We start from the raw sequence: 14,265 nt of genomic DNA on the forward strand, positions 1-14,265 counted from the left end.
CTCTTTTACTATCCAACAAGTAGAATTTTATGTAACAAGGCAGTACATTTTGTTGTTGTATCAAGTATTTGATTACATAAGTTTACTGTGACTAGAACACTGACAAATCAAGATGTGACCACCAAAAAGATGTCAATACCTAGGCTGCCACCTGTAAGAAAGTAAGTTTTGACTGATTATGCTGTATAACGAGCAATCACGATAGCCTAGAAACATTATTCTTATTATATAATCTGTAAAAGTACTTGTTTATATTTTTTTTCTTTAAATTTTATATCATGTTAAATAAAACATGTCCAAGTTTTACCTGACTAGTGTTATAAACCATAAGTAAATTTACAAAATTAAGTGTTGCACCATAAACGGGTGTATTGCAAAAGTTTACTGTTGAAAAGATAAATTATATACGCCTAACGTTTAATATTACAGCTTGAAAAATAGAATTTTTTTATTTTAGTCAGAGCCAGAAGAGCTTGGTTACATTTGATAATGAAGTTGATCCACTAACGAAACATGAACTATTTGAGAATGGTAGAGTGTATATTTTGAATGACTCCAATGTTCAGCACCAACTCCCTGCACCAACAAAACTGAGGGTAAGTCTGTTTGTTTCTCTTTTATATCCTAGAAGAGTGCTAAAACCATCATTAATTTTGAGACAGCCAGCTGCAAGATCAGCATCTCTGCTAGTGTATTATCAAAGGCCTCTATTGTGTTGACCTTGAAACGTAGATCAAAAAATTTATCTCTTAAGATATTAAGATTAAAAAGTTTTGATGACGGCTTCAACCCATCAATTACGAAGCAGGTTAATTAACCCAGCATTAGGAAAATGGTCCTATTTTGGTCCCGGGTTATCCCTAGTCACTTATTCGGTAAAAAATACTGACGTCACCACCCTGTTTCTAAGTTATTTAGCCTTAAGGTGATAACTGCAATGCAATAACTTCACTAATCTTATTAAATATATTAACATGCGTAAGAAGTGTTATGTTGTACGATAGTGAGACATGGGCAGTGAAGCAGGAAGATCTTGACCGTTTAGAAAGGAATGATATGAGAATGGTTAGGTGGATGTGTAACGCCTGTCTGAGAGAGAGAAAGAGTTCAGATGAGCTAAGAAGCAGGCTAAGTCTCCGTAGAATTAAAGATGTTATCCAGATAAGAAGGTTGAACTGGCTGGGGCACTTGGAAAGAATGGAGGGGGATAATTGGGTAAGAAAGTGTAGAGACTTGATAGTTTCTGGGGCAAAGCCCAGAGGCAGACCGAGAAAGACTTGGCAGGAGGTTATAAGGACAGACTTGATACAGAGGAAGTTGAGTTTAGATCTAACACAGTCTAGATCAGATTGGAAGAGGGTCATTAATATACCCCGTCCAACCCATTCTAGCATGGAAAACGGACGTTAAGCCGAGAATGATAATGAACATCAGTCTAATGCGTTCATGCTGTGCTGTAACCTCAAAAAACTTGAAGTAACTTTGGGTACTTCAAAGGAAAATGTAAACAGATAGACAGATATACGGTTATCATATTAATGTAAGAGATACAATCATGCGCAATAAACTGAGTTAAAAATTTAAAATAGTTCATTAACTTTTCCATCTGTTAATGTTTCAAAGTAATTTTAAATTAGATGTAATTTTTTTCTATATACTTTTAGCATGAAAGTGAGTGAGAGACTCATTATTAAAATTACTAAAATGTACGGTAAACTATTTCATGATAATTCTTGTATTGTATATTTTGGAGAATGCTGCATCTGAATTGTGTAATTAAATTATGTAAATAAACTTATTTGTTTGTACCAAATGATGTGTGTATATTGCTGTATTATTTAGAGCAAAAAGCTCAGGAATTTTCCGCAATTGTTTTCAATTTTCTAACATGTAAAATGAAATTCACATGATAGAGAAGAATGTTATTTTTAATTTTTGTAATAGGTTAAAAAATAAACTCGTCACTAAAAATAGAATGAATTTATTGCTGAGGTGAAAAGGCTGCTCTTTAACCAAATGGCAACAGGCCTTAAGGGCTGATTTAATTCAAAGAATTTGATTTTACCTTCCATTCAATGTTCAGACTTACAGACTTTCAATGGAATAGTTAAACATCTGAAAACATCTATATGTCTGTATTTACATTCAATGTATTTGTATGCTTTTTAGCCCAAAATTTTGGATACCTATGTCTATTGTGAAGGATTCTCATTGTTTATGTTTAGACGTATATATATCAAAAAATAAAAAAATGACTTTATAAGTTCTTAGTAGAAACAATACCCACATGAGCCATAATAAACATTACAGCTATATTTACTTTTGGTTTTGATTCAATCCCTTATATGTTATTTTAAGATGGAACTTATCAGATATTCCAGTTCATTACTTTTTAGGCCTGTTATTTTAGGCATGGAATAGTTTTAAATGTTTCGAAAATTATTATACGTTCTAATGGTGGTTGAACAGTTGGGAACCAGGGTTCCCAACTGTTCAACCACCTGTTCACTTGTATAAATAAAAGCTTCATTGAAATTGCTAGTTACCTTTTGTACCTGTTGTAAACACTTTTTAGCCATATATAGATAGAACATCTGGTGAAATGGATACGTGGCCTGCCCACTCAAATGCTTTATCATCAACTAACGACGATGGACAGCAATCATTGAAACCAAAATTTCTATTAAAGTTAGAAGGTTATCTACAAAAAGAATTGAGAGCATTAGGTTGCACTGACAATGCACCATCAGAAAAAAGACTACAGGTAAATACTAATCATTAGTCTAGAACAAGAATTAAACATAGTGACAGGATCGAAACCATTTACAATCAGACTGTTTTAGAAGAGGATGTGATAGCACGTGTACACACACACACACACACACAAAAAATGATTAAGGCATGCTGTTAATGACACATAAAAAATGTAACATTTTTAAGAGATTGACCAATGCAGCATACCTAAAATGCATGTGCTTTTTGTGGCATGTGTGTCAAATTCTTCCTGAAGGAGCCTGAACAATATGGTGACTGTGATAACTATTAATGTAATACTGTGGTATGCGCATTCTTTCACAATAAATTAGACTTTGGGTTTGTTTTTTAGTGCATCAGTTTGTTTGTTTCCATTTTTAATTTTTTTATTTGGTAAGATTTGCTTCTAACAAGATGTTTTTGCTATTTTTTGCTTAGTCATAAAATTTACTTTTGTTTCTTTCTTGTTTTTATAAAAAGTTCTCACAAGTGCTTAGCACTTGTATAAATATTTTCTTTTAAATTTGTAATAATATTTTAGGCATTTAGAGAAGTATTTCAGTACCTCATTGAGGATTTTAAAACATATAAACCATTGTTGTCTGTTATTAAAAATGAATACGAAGCTATGCTGAATGCACAGAATGAAGAGATAAGAACTTTGGAGCCTCTTAAGGTATTAGATTTTTATATGTTTTTTTTTATAACAGCAGTAACCTTCTTTATTCTAAATTTTTAATCTTTTCAAGCTTACAAATTTTCTTGGAATATTCTGAGTAATAGTCTACGTTTGATAGAAAAATTTATAAAAAGTTGCGCCAAGGTTGCTTAAAAAAGATTATCAAAAACCCTGCTAAAACTTAAAACTTTCAGGAGAAACAGAACGTAATTTGAACATTTGTTGGTAATTAATGACTTTGTTTTCAACGCAGATGCTTTTTGTGCAATATTTTCTTGATAACCTATAAAGAGTTTTACGTTTATAAAATGCTGTAAATTTCTTTGTTTTCCTGACTTTTATCTATTGATTATTTAAATGTGCACATTTAGGCTATGTTAGTCAATGTACACGATCAATGTGAACAGAAGGTTTTAAGTCTAAAGCAAGAAGAAAAATCAGGTTAGTGTTTATAACAATAACAATGTGCTACCCATCCTGTAACTCGCATCCTGTAATTCACTTCCTATAATTTGCATCCTGTAATTTACATCCTGTAATTTACATCCTGTAATTTACATCCTGTAATTCACTTCCTGTAATTCCGTCCTGTAATTTTCATCCTGTAATTTGCATGCTATTTGCATATTAAAAAATTCACAGTTAAGAACAAATTTTTCAGTCTTTATTCTCTGCATCGTAATGTGAACAATTCTCGTAGGTGTGTTAATGTGTTAATGGGACTTCATTATATATGGTAACCGAAATTCCTAAGTAAAAAATAAAAAAAATGTTGGCTGAAAAATACTAGAATTTTGACAAAAAATTTAACTATCATGTTTAATTTATTTTTTGCAATGTAAGAAATTTATAATTAAAAGAAAGATTTCCTTAAAACGTTTTTTTCTGAGTCCCAAAATTTCCTAGAATTTGGCAAGCTGCTTTGTTCAGGATTCTCCAACAATTTTGTCTTAAAATAATAATATAAAATATCCAGACAGGTTATGGAATTTAGATTTTAATTCTCTATAATCATTTCATTATAGCAAGTGGCTTTTATTTTGACCTGTCCAAAATAGTAACAAAATAATGTATTAAAGCATAAAAAAGTTCTTATTTTTAAAAAGATTTGGTAAATTTTTAACCTAATGTTTTATTCAGTGAACAACCACAACTTATCTTCCCTTCAAAACAACACCATACATTTATAACAGCCATTAAATGATTATTTGAAAGTGGTCAATTCCTTGGTTTCATGATCTAGAAAGAACCATACAGAGAGATATTACAAAGTTATGCTATCAATGAAATAAAGCAAATTTTGTGTAACCATAATGATTATGCATAGAGCCTGTTTTATAAGTTATGAAATATAGCTGTGTGGACTTGTTTTCCATGTTTCCTTCATGGTTATCACCAGGAGCTTTAGTCTTTAACATATGCGTTTTATGTCAGTGACATATTATCATTTCTTTGTTTTTCAATTTTTCCTTTTTTTTTTTTTAATTAGAAGTCCATAACCTTAAAAATGAAAATGAACGACTGCAGAGCGTAATAGCAAGCTTAAGGTAAGTTGATTTAATTGTTATCCCTTGAAGGTGTGATTTGTAGAAATTTGTGCAAATGTCTTTGTGGCTTTAAGGATTACATAAAAATATGTAAAGTATTTAAAATGAACACAAACATAAAAGTTGAATTTTATGTAAGAACAGAGAGAATTTGCTATGAACATGAGCATAGCACTATTTTAAATTTTGTGATTTCATGTAGTTGGGCACTCTTCTGAAAAAAATATCTGTATCTATTTTCCTTGAGTCTGGGTGCTTGGGAATCTTGAAACTTTGAAAACCCTATGTGAAAATAAAGTGCAGACACAAAAAAATGCTAAGATATCTTCTTCATAATCCTATTTGCACCAATTTTCATTGTAATTATGATTTTAACACCTTGTGTTGTACACGTGATATTAAATATTCTTTGATTGCAAAGTGGCATTTTTTTTAATTCATCCTTTTTTTTCCTACCTAAACGTGTGGTGATAATCAAAACTATTTGTTATTTATTTAAATTAAATTATTTAAATTATTTTATCTAAATTCAGGGATGAAATTGCTGACCTGCAAGCTCAAGTGAAAAAAGTATGTTGTGATAATTTATGACTGAAGTAAAGTACTGTTTCTTAATGTGATACTTTTGCTAGCGGAGAATACAATATGACAAACAATATAAGCACACAGTTTTTATTTTATTTCAATTGCAATTTCATTGTCTGCACTTTCACAAAACGCACAAATTCAACAAACGCACAAATTCAAACAAGCTCCCTCTTTAATTAAACAATAATAAAAATGTCTGCACTCTGTTTGGCTCGAAAATGTATTTCTTTAGACATTCTAGCTTTATTAAGAAGAGGTTCTAAGTGGAGCTATTTCAATATACCACAAAAGTCATATAAGCTGTATCTGATATCAGACAGGTGTATTTAATATCGAAGAGGTGTATTTGACATCAGGGAGGTTTATGTCATCAGAGAGGTTTATGTCATAACAGGGAGGTGTATGTCATCGTTTTTTTCATGCTGAAGCTGATGCATGGAATTTTAAAAACAAAAAAAACAGTTGCCAACAAATCCATGTATTTACTGACAAGCTTTCAGGGGCATACGGCACCCGCCTAGCTTTTAGTTTTCAGTGTAGCGGCTGCAATGCCACTTATTATGGCAAAACGAAGCGCCACTTTAGGATCCAGATGTGTAAACATTTAGGAATCGAATTAATACATTGATCATAAACCAACCTTTTAAAGTGGAGAAACAGCTATCCATTTTCTTTGTGCCAGCATTTACCCTGTTGAATTCACGTCGCAACATTCCAAGCACCGTTTATTGGCTCTGAATTGTGAATGTTATGAAAAGTTTTATTGTTATTTTTAGTGTCAAGATGAAGTTGCACACGAATACCAGAGATATCGCGATGAAAGTGATGCAAGGTGCGGTTACTATAATTTAATACTCACTGTGAAACTTAAGTTTGAGCACTGCACGATTACCGTCATGTTTTATTACTTGTATATCTATTTTTTTTATACAAATTAAGATTATGTAGAGTAACAAATTTTTATGCGCAGAATCAATTTGGCAGAATTTTTCTCCACAATGAAGTCATATGAATTACTTTCTTTGTTTTTACAACTTGTCGCATTTAGAAAGTTGTTGATACAAGATATCAACGATTTGAAATATCAACAAGAGGAGACAAAACGTGTGTTGTTAGGCGGTGCAGATGAAGCTAGTAAAGGAAAGAAGGAAGATAGTGTTATGTTAAGGATCGCACTAAGGTAATACAATTTTAAACGATATTTTCTTTTCTTCCTGATTTTTAAATACTGTAAACAAAGAAACTATCAAATGGTGCATTTTGATTGCTCTACAATATATTTCTGTAATTCAGCATTATTTATATGCACAAGTTAGTGTGGCAAATATAATCGAGTTATTTGTGTTTGTAGAAAAGCGAGAGAAGACTTAGACAGTAAGACGCAAAGGCTGGCAGAAGTAATGGCAGATTATGGTGATGTCATTCCTCGGAGAGATTTCGAGAAGTTGGAATCTCGTTTTAAGGTACATAAAAATGGTTGCTTTTAAGTTGCTTAAATTATCGAGAAAGAAACTTAAATTATTTTTTCAGCTAAACTGTCTGTTCTTGCTATAGAGATTTTGATACAGTCCTTCCATGGAAAACTTTTTTATATGGAAAATCAGAGAAAGTTTCATAAAAGATATTGTCACGCTATGCAATGTCATGTTCCAATTTAACTATCCAATTCATATAATTTAAAATTAAAATATTCGTTCTTTCACTTCTAGGCAATGGAAACTGAACATGATGTTATGAAAAAAGATCACGAAAATTTATTAAATGAACATAGGTTATAATGATTAACATTTTAACATTCTGTTATCTTATCTGTATGAAAACTGCTACGTTTTTTTCTCTTTTGCATATAAAAAAACTGAATTTCACATAAGTTTTTTGGCTTCACCTAGCTACAACCCATAGGGGTTTTGTGAGATGCTCATATGGAATATTAGGCACAAATAAAATAAAGAAGAATGGAGCAACAAGGACTTTACACTTTAAAGAAAATAAAGAGAATTATTTCATAAAAGATGTGGAAGTCCTACTGCAGCAGATCTTCACCAATAAAGCTTTGCTTATTTTCATCTATAATATTTCTTTATTTTTTTTTAGTACTTTGATAGAAATTCATAAAAAAGTGATCGAGCAGAGAGATAATTTTGCGCTGGATTGTGAAAGAATGAGAAGAAGTGGCACGCCAAGGTTTCAACATTTGTTATAGTGTGTAGTGAGGGGATGGAACTTAAAAGCTTATTCGTTATTCTCGGCTACAAAATAATCGTTCCCCGCTTATTCCAACCCTGATTAATTAATTTATTGAGATGCACAAAATATTCAAATCATTTAAAACACAGTTTATTTATTTTTTGTATGTTATCAAGTTGAAAGGATTCCATGTAGTCTGAAGAAGATAATATATACATCTTACACTGTGGTGACATTTAACTGAATAATTCAACCGTAAATGTTTTCATTCAAATATTTATTTATATTCTATTTTCCAATCTCTTCTCCAATTGTTCCACCACTCCCAATTGTTAATTTTCCATATATTATCTAACCATCCCCACCCTCCAGTCTCAATGGGTTGTCACTCCAAAATTAAACAGAACGTTATGGAACAAAGAAAACAAAACGGTTCTTGTCCGCTAAAAGTTAAAACTTTCTTTTGATACTTTTTTTTCGAATTAGAACGACCAACCAATCTGGATTTAGGCACTATAGCTCCAATCCTTTTCCTACACTAATGTTATTTTTATTTGTGTATAGTTTTCTTACTTTTATAGGCCTGATTGGGACAAATGTGCCATGTATATAGAAGGTGGTGTCGAAAGATGGAATGAGTTATCAAAAGAAACCTCAACAAATGACAAAGTTGACATTCTATTAGCAGAGATAACTGGGCAAGATATCAACGTGATTAAAAATGGCGGCGGTGCTATGGTGGACTTCTTTGAACCAAAGGTGAGATTACACTGCTATTCTTTTGTCTTATATATTAAACAACACTAACTCGACGAGTTATATTTTTGACTGTTTTTTTCCAGGGTATAGAAGATACGATACCTAAATATTTACAATCCAGTGAACGCGTTCGGAATCGCATGTTGAGTAAGCGAGACCTGTGTATTTTAATTAAAGATGTTTGGCAAGAAAAGATCAAAGCAGAAGGAAGTACTCCGTTTACTGATCATTCACCAATGGATGAATTTCTGTACAAGTATTTACAACGAAGGTTTAGCATAGAAAGTATGACCACGGAATGGGGTTATAACATTCACGACGCTTTGACACGATATAGTGCTGACAGTAGCATCAATATGTTTGCTGGTGTGTTGAATAGGGAGGTAAACAATACATCTTGTCACTTCTTGAAACTGAGTCTAATCCGGTTTGTACATTTAAAAAGGAGTTTCTTGTGTAGCGGCTGGTATATATGTCAGGGGTAGGCAATGTCGTGCGATTGGTGGGTAATCTTCACCTCCGGCAAAACCATGATTTTTCCTCATGGAGAGTCTTATTAACCCCTTTCCCTTTCCTCCTCCCAAAAAATTGCTTAGACACTGTCGGGCACATGATGGTTGCTATGCCTTTACATCAGGCGCGATCTGGTTTTGTTATGTGTTCTGGATGTCACGGATAATATAAATATAATTAAATTGTTTTTTTGGCGGTTAGTTGTGAGTAATAAAACATTTGCTTACGTCATTTCTGTTTTCGTTACAGCTGGATGAAGATGTGTACTACTCACATTTGAATCAACTTGAAGAATTGTACCACATGTTTATGAAAGCAGATGAAAATGACACGGTAAACGATTCATGTTTGATTGTTTTGTAAAAATACCTGTTCGAGAACGCTACATGCATCAAGAACAAATGATGGCTTTTGATAGGTAAAACAGTCTAACGCACGTGCAAAACGATTAGAAAATTGTTAGCATTGAATTCTCCCCGTCAGTATAATTCCATATCACATGGTACACCTTGTTTTTAGGTTGCTTTTCTAGCAAACCAATTGCAAAATCTGTTTTTTCGCTAATAACAAAATACATCATTTGAACAGTGAACAACAGCGAGGACAAAATTAAAATAATCAGCCTTGCTTTTTTGTAGGGTATACTTTCCAAGGAAGATTTTTCGCGCTGTTTATCAAGTTTTTTCACAAGCTATACGTCCGTAAATCTTGCCAGCATCATAGCATCTGTGGAAGAAGAGCTTGGTGATAGTTTTACTGAAGATAAAGTAACATACAGAGATCTTTTTACTGAGGTATGCTGTTCATTTGAATTGTGAGTTCTTGAAACACATCTAATCCACAAATATGTTATCTACCTGACGTACTCGCGACATAAATCATTATAAATTGTTACTGAGGTCTGCATAACAGCTATGAAAAAGTGAAGCAACCATCCTGTTATAACGAAATGGATATTTTTTATTTGTGTTTTTTAATAGGATGATGAAGGAAAAAGCGGCCCGTTTATCACCTGTCTACAACGAGTCAGTACAGAAGAAAGGAAAAACTATCTAGCAGAGATTGAAGAAAGTCTTCATGAGAAAGAGTAATTTTTGTTTTGTTTTGAACTTGGACTTGTTCTGGCTACAAAGTTTTATAACACAAACATTTCAAACAATTTCTTTAATTGATTTTCATAGTTTTTAAGCTAAGGTTAAAATGCTCTTTCGACCAGGATAAGTCTTCGAATCTCCGTAAATGACATTTTTCTCCCAAAATATTGTTTTTTTTTATATCCCCCGGATTTTAAATACAACTCCTATGAGGGGGAAAAAATTCATGTTTTTTTAAACATTATTGCTGTGGGTTTTTTTGTTTTTTTTAATGTATTTTTTTGACTTTAGTGACGTCACAATTGCAAATTTGCGTCAATTATTTTTCTCCATCGATCCTAAGCTGGATGATCAACGATGCGATAAGTATACCCAGCTTGCATTTCGATCCTCCTCCACAGAAGACAAAATTTTGAACTTATCCACAGCCAATGTGATGGAGAATCTCCAAAGAAGTTGTATTAAGCGAACTTAGTGTTTAATGTATTTGTTGTTTGATTTCTGTCATTTGTCGCTTGGTCTCAACTAGTTGTCGCTAAGTAGATGAAGGAGTCGAACATGGCCATGGAAAATAAAAACAAGGTTATAATTTCGTATGAAGTGATTAATTATTTGCTTAGTTATATATATATATATATATTTGTAAGTTATTAAAATTGTAATATATAAGAAAGAAACTAGTGTGAAGAACATCGTCTGTTTATTAAGCCAGTTGTTTTGAATATTTTTTAACATAAACAAGAAGCCCTGGGGGATCTAAGAATTTCCGCTCGCTACCAAAATATTTAATGACAACCTGCTACGTGCCAAACATTCGGAGAGGTTTGGTGCATGAAGCTCTGAAGATAAAGCACACAAGTGACAATATCTTACAACAAACGCAAACAAAACGAAACGTGTCATAATAAACTCACATTTTAAAAGAAATTGCTAACAAGAAATACAGCCTATCATTTATGGTTGAAAGTCTTGCGATTGATACGTTTATGGTCTTAAACGGCATTTAGTTGACAAAATAAATCAAAATTTTGATGTGACCATCATTTTCAACATACTTTTTTTATTAACTGTGCCAATTTTTGTCGAAAATAAAGTAGTTTTAATTTTTTGAACAAATTTTGGCCTGAAATGACATTTAGGTGACAAAAAAATCAAACTTTTGGATCATCATCATTTTCAGCATACTTTATTTGTTAACTGTGCCAAATTTGGCCGAAATTGAAGTGGTTTTAATTTTTGGACCAATTTTGGCCTAAAATGGCATTTAGGTGAGAAAAATCAAAATTTTGATGTCACCATCATGTTCAGCATACTTCATTTGTTAACTGTGCCAAATTTTGTTGAAAATAAAGTAGTTTTAATTATTAGACCAATTTTGGCCTAAAATGACATTTAGGGACAAAAATCAAAATTATGATGTCACCATTATGTTCAGCATACTTTTTTGTTAACTCTGCCATATTTTGTCGAAAACAAATACCAATTTTGGCCTGAAACGTCATTTAGATGACTTCCCAGTACTTGGGAGCTTGGGTACGAAGTTTAAGTTTGTGACGTTGCATTTGACCATTTGGGACAGGGTTAGTTAGTTAGTCGGTTATACCAATACTACCCTCCTCTCAGAAAAACGTGAAATCCCAGGGTCGATTTTTTCTCTAAAAATGCTCCGAAAGAAAAATACGACGGTTTTAAAGAATTTCCTACGCCTTCGGGCGCGGAAATTCAAAAATGATTAATGGAGCATGCGGAAGCAACTTCGTGTTTGTTTTGAACTTACCAGCTAACGGGTGAAAAAAGTTAATCAAGGTATTCCTTGCTTCCCAAACTATGTAAGATTGCAGTAAGAGGACGTTAATTATGTTTTTTTAACTCAAATAACTTTATACCGTTTCAAGATTTGTACAAGGCCGGTTAGCTCAGTCGGCTAGAGCGTCGTGCTAATAACGCGAATGTCGTGGGTTCGAGCCCCACACTGGCCATTACATTTTGTTTTTATTACAAATAAAACCTTTTATTTAATGAATATTCATATTCGGCAAAATTTTATAATTTTAATACCTTTAACAATGAAAATAACAAGAACAGATACAACTAGCTATAGCTTGTGAGAGCTACGTACAGAACGCAAATACAAAAGTAAATTTTATGCTGTGTAAAATTTTAGACAAAGTAAAAATATAAAAATGTTCTGCATTGGCGGGGAATCGAACCCCGGTCTCCCGCGTGGCAGGCGAGAATTCTACCACTGAACCACCAATGCTTAACAAAGAATATCTATATAAATTATTTATACAATAATGCTAACTATTTTTTTTATTTAAATAATCAAAATAAGCAATTTAATGTGTTGTCCTTTTGTTATGAAATTTTTTGGCAACTAAAATGGTCTGTTTATTTGTAATTCATGTTGCGATATTCATGAAGTCGTTACATCAGTCTGCGTGATGTGATGTAATGTTATTACAAAAATGACATGTCAGAAATGGCGCATGTAGTTAGTGTTAAATTTTCAATTTTTTAAAATTTTAAGAGAAACGCTGGCTATAGGTAGCTATAGCTTGTGTTACTAGTACATTCACAGATGGTTCAGTCATGGTTAATGGTCAGTTTCGAAGCAATGTTTGGGATCCTTTTATGATAATATGTCAAATCATTGCTGTCCAAGCTGTGTTTTATTCTTTTTTGGGAATTTGGCAGTTTGTGCATGATGTTATTGTTGGACGACCACTATCTGTTCAACAAATATTTGATACCAGTGTAAGTGCAGTTAATCATGCAGCATTTTTAAGTTTTCAAATCTTGGGAGGGGCAGCGTCCATACTCAAATTGCCACCAAAAACGCTGATTTGACAGGGTGGTTTTCATGTTTGACGTTTCTACTGTGTCGATTGAACTTTTAAGAACGGTTTCACAAAAAATGAAAATGTACAATAAAACTTTATACCAGATATTATTATGCTTCATTCTTTTGATGGCAAATTCCATTATGAATTCTGTGCTGAATTTGCTGCTGTTTGGAAAGACTGAGTGGTGCACATGTCTAACAATAAAACAGATCCTACAAATTTCCATTCTGTCAATTCCTATGAAAACTGTTAAAGAGTTAGTGCATGAGTAAATTTCATATTTTATTTCTGAGCGCAACTTCTAGACAGTCTGGATTTCTAAACAATTTTTTCCACAGAAGCTGCAGTAGTTAATGTCTCTGATTTTATTCTTCTTCTGTTCAACCAGCAAAACTTTGTTTTTGCTGTCCTCATTGAAGTTCTACATGATATCAAAGTTTATTTTTGTTCCTTTTTAATTTATCAATTCTTTAAACATAGGAATTAGAACCTAAAATAATATTCTCAAATACTTTGTTTTCTTTTGGATTAAGTAAACCAGGAACTATTTTTTTGGTATAAAAAATCTCCAAATGGATATAAAATGCAGTTAATCTACAAGCACTGATTAATTCTGTCTATCAGAGTTGTCCCTGTAATGTAACATTTTATAGGAATGGGTCATCATCATCATCATCATTCTCGGCTTAAACGTCCGTTTTCCATGCTAGCATGGGTTGGACGGGGTATATTAATGACCCTCTTCCAATCTGATCTAGACTGTGTTAGATCTAAACTCAACTTCCTCTCTATCAAGTCTGTCCTTATAACCTCCTGCCAAGTCTTTCTCGGTCTGCCTCTGGGCTTTGCCCCAGGAACTATCAAGTCTCTACACTTTCTTACCCAATTATCCTCCTCCATTCTTTCCAAGTGCCCCAGCCAATTCAATCTTCTTATCTGGATAACATCTTTAATTCTACAGAGACTTAGCCTGCTTCTTAGCTCATCTGAACTCTTTCTGTCTCTCAGACTGGCATTACACATCCACCTAACCATTCTCATATCATTCCTTTCTAAACGGTCAAGATCTTCCTGCTTCACTGCCCATGTCTCACTACCGTACAACATAACACTTCTTACACAGGCCTCATACAACCTACCTTTTACCTCAATCGACAGGACTCTGCTAGTCAATAAAGGAAGTAACTCTCTAAACTTTTTCCAAGCAGAACCTATCCTGCAAGTAACACTTCTTCCAACACCCCCTTTACTGCCCAACATATCACCTAAGTAACAGAAGTTCTTAACTATCTCTAACG

The 14,265-nt window shown here is 32.9% G+C and overlaps 1 protein-coding gene and 2 non-coding genes across 3 annotated transcripts; 2 read left to right on the forward strand and 1 right to left on the reverse strand.

Annotated features, from left to right (window-relative positions):
• The first annotated feature begins 6 nt into the window (after positions 1-6).
• On the forward strand, positions 7-10,811 carry LOC130613764 (translin-associated factor X-interacting protein 1-like). Its single transcript, XM_057435105.1, has 18 exons — positions 7-161; positions 458-596; positions 2,576-2,764; positions 3,296-3,430; positions 3,805-3,874; positions 4,923-4,980; positions 5,514-5,550; positions 6,345-6,400; positions 6,617-6,748; positions 6,920-7,031; positions 7,278-7,339; positions 7,663-7,752; positions 8,337-8,514; positions 8,598-8,897; positions 9,277-9,360; positions 9,666-9,821; positions 10,008-10,114; positions 10,413-10,811. The coding sequence occupies exons 1-18, from the start codon at positions 130-132 to the stop codon at positions 10,594-10,596; spliced, it is 2,121 nt and encodes a 706-aa protein (XP_057291088.1). The 5' UTR covers positions 7-129; the 3' UTR covers positions 10,597-10,811.
• Positions 10,812-12,026: 1,215 nt separating this feature from the next.
• On the forward strand, positions 12,027-12,100 carry Trnai-aau (transfer RNA isoleucine (anticodon AAU)). Its single transcript has one exon. It is a non-coding gene; the product is annotated as a tRNA-Ile (tRNA).
• A 210-nt stretch (positions 12,101-12,310) lies between these two features.
• On the reverse strand, positions 12,311-12,381 carry Trnag-gcc (transfer RNA glycine (anticodon GCC)). Its single transcript has one exon. It is a non-coding gene; the product is annotated as a tRNA-Gly (tRNA).
• Positions 12,382-14,265: the final 1,884 nt, after the last annotated feature.

The sequence above is a fragment of the Hydractinia symbiolongicarpus genome, chromosome 11 (assembly GCF_029227915.1).
Source record: "Hydractinia symbiolongicarpus strain clone_291-10 chromosome 11, HSymV2.1, whole genome shotgun sequence".
In the NCBI taxonomy this organism is placed as follows: Eukaryota; Metazoa; Cnidaria; class Hydrozoa; order Anthoathecata; family Hydractiniidae; genus Hydractinia; species Hydractinia symbiolongicarpus.

Excerpts from the sequence above, each read along its gene's own strand:
- LOC130613764 (XM_057435105.1), top strand. The coding sequence starts at position 130 with ATGTCAATACCTAGGCTGCCACCTGTAAGAAA. Across the intron at positions 3,431-3,804 it reads GAACTTTGGAGCCTCTTAAG|GCTATGTTAGTCAATGTACA; the intron begins GTATTAGATTTT and ends GTGCACATTTAG. Across the intron at positions 6,749-6,919 it reads ATGTTAAGGATCGCACTAAG|AAAAGCGAGAGAAGACTTAG; the intron begins GTAATACAATTT and ends TTGTGTTTGTAG.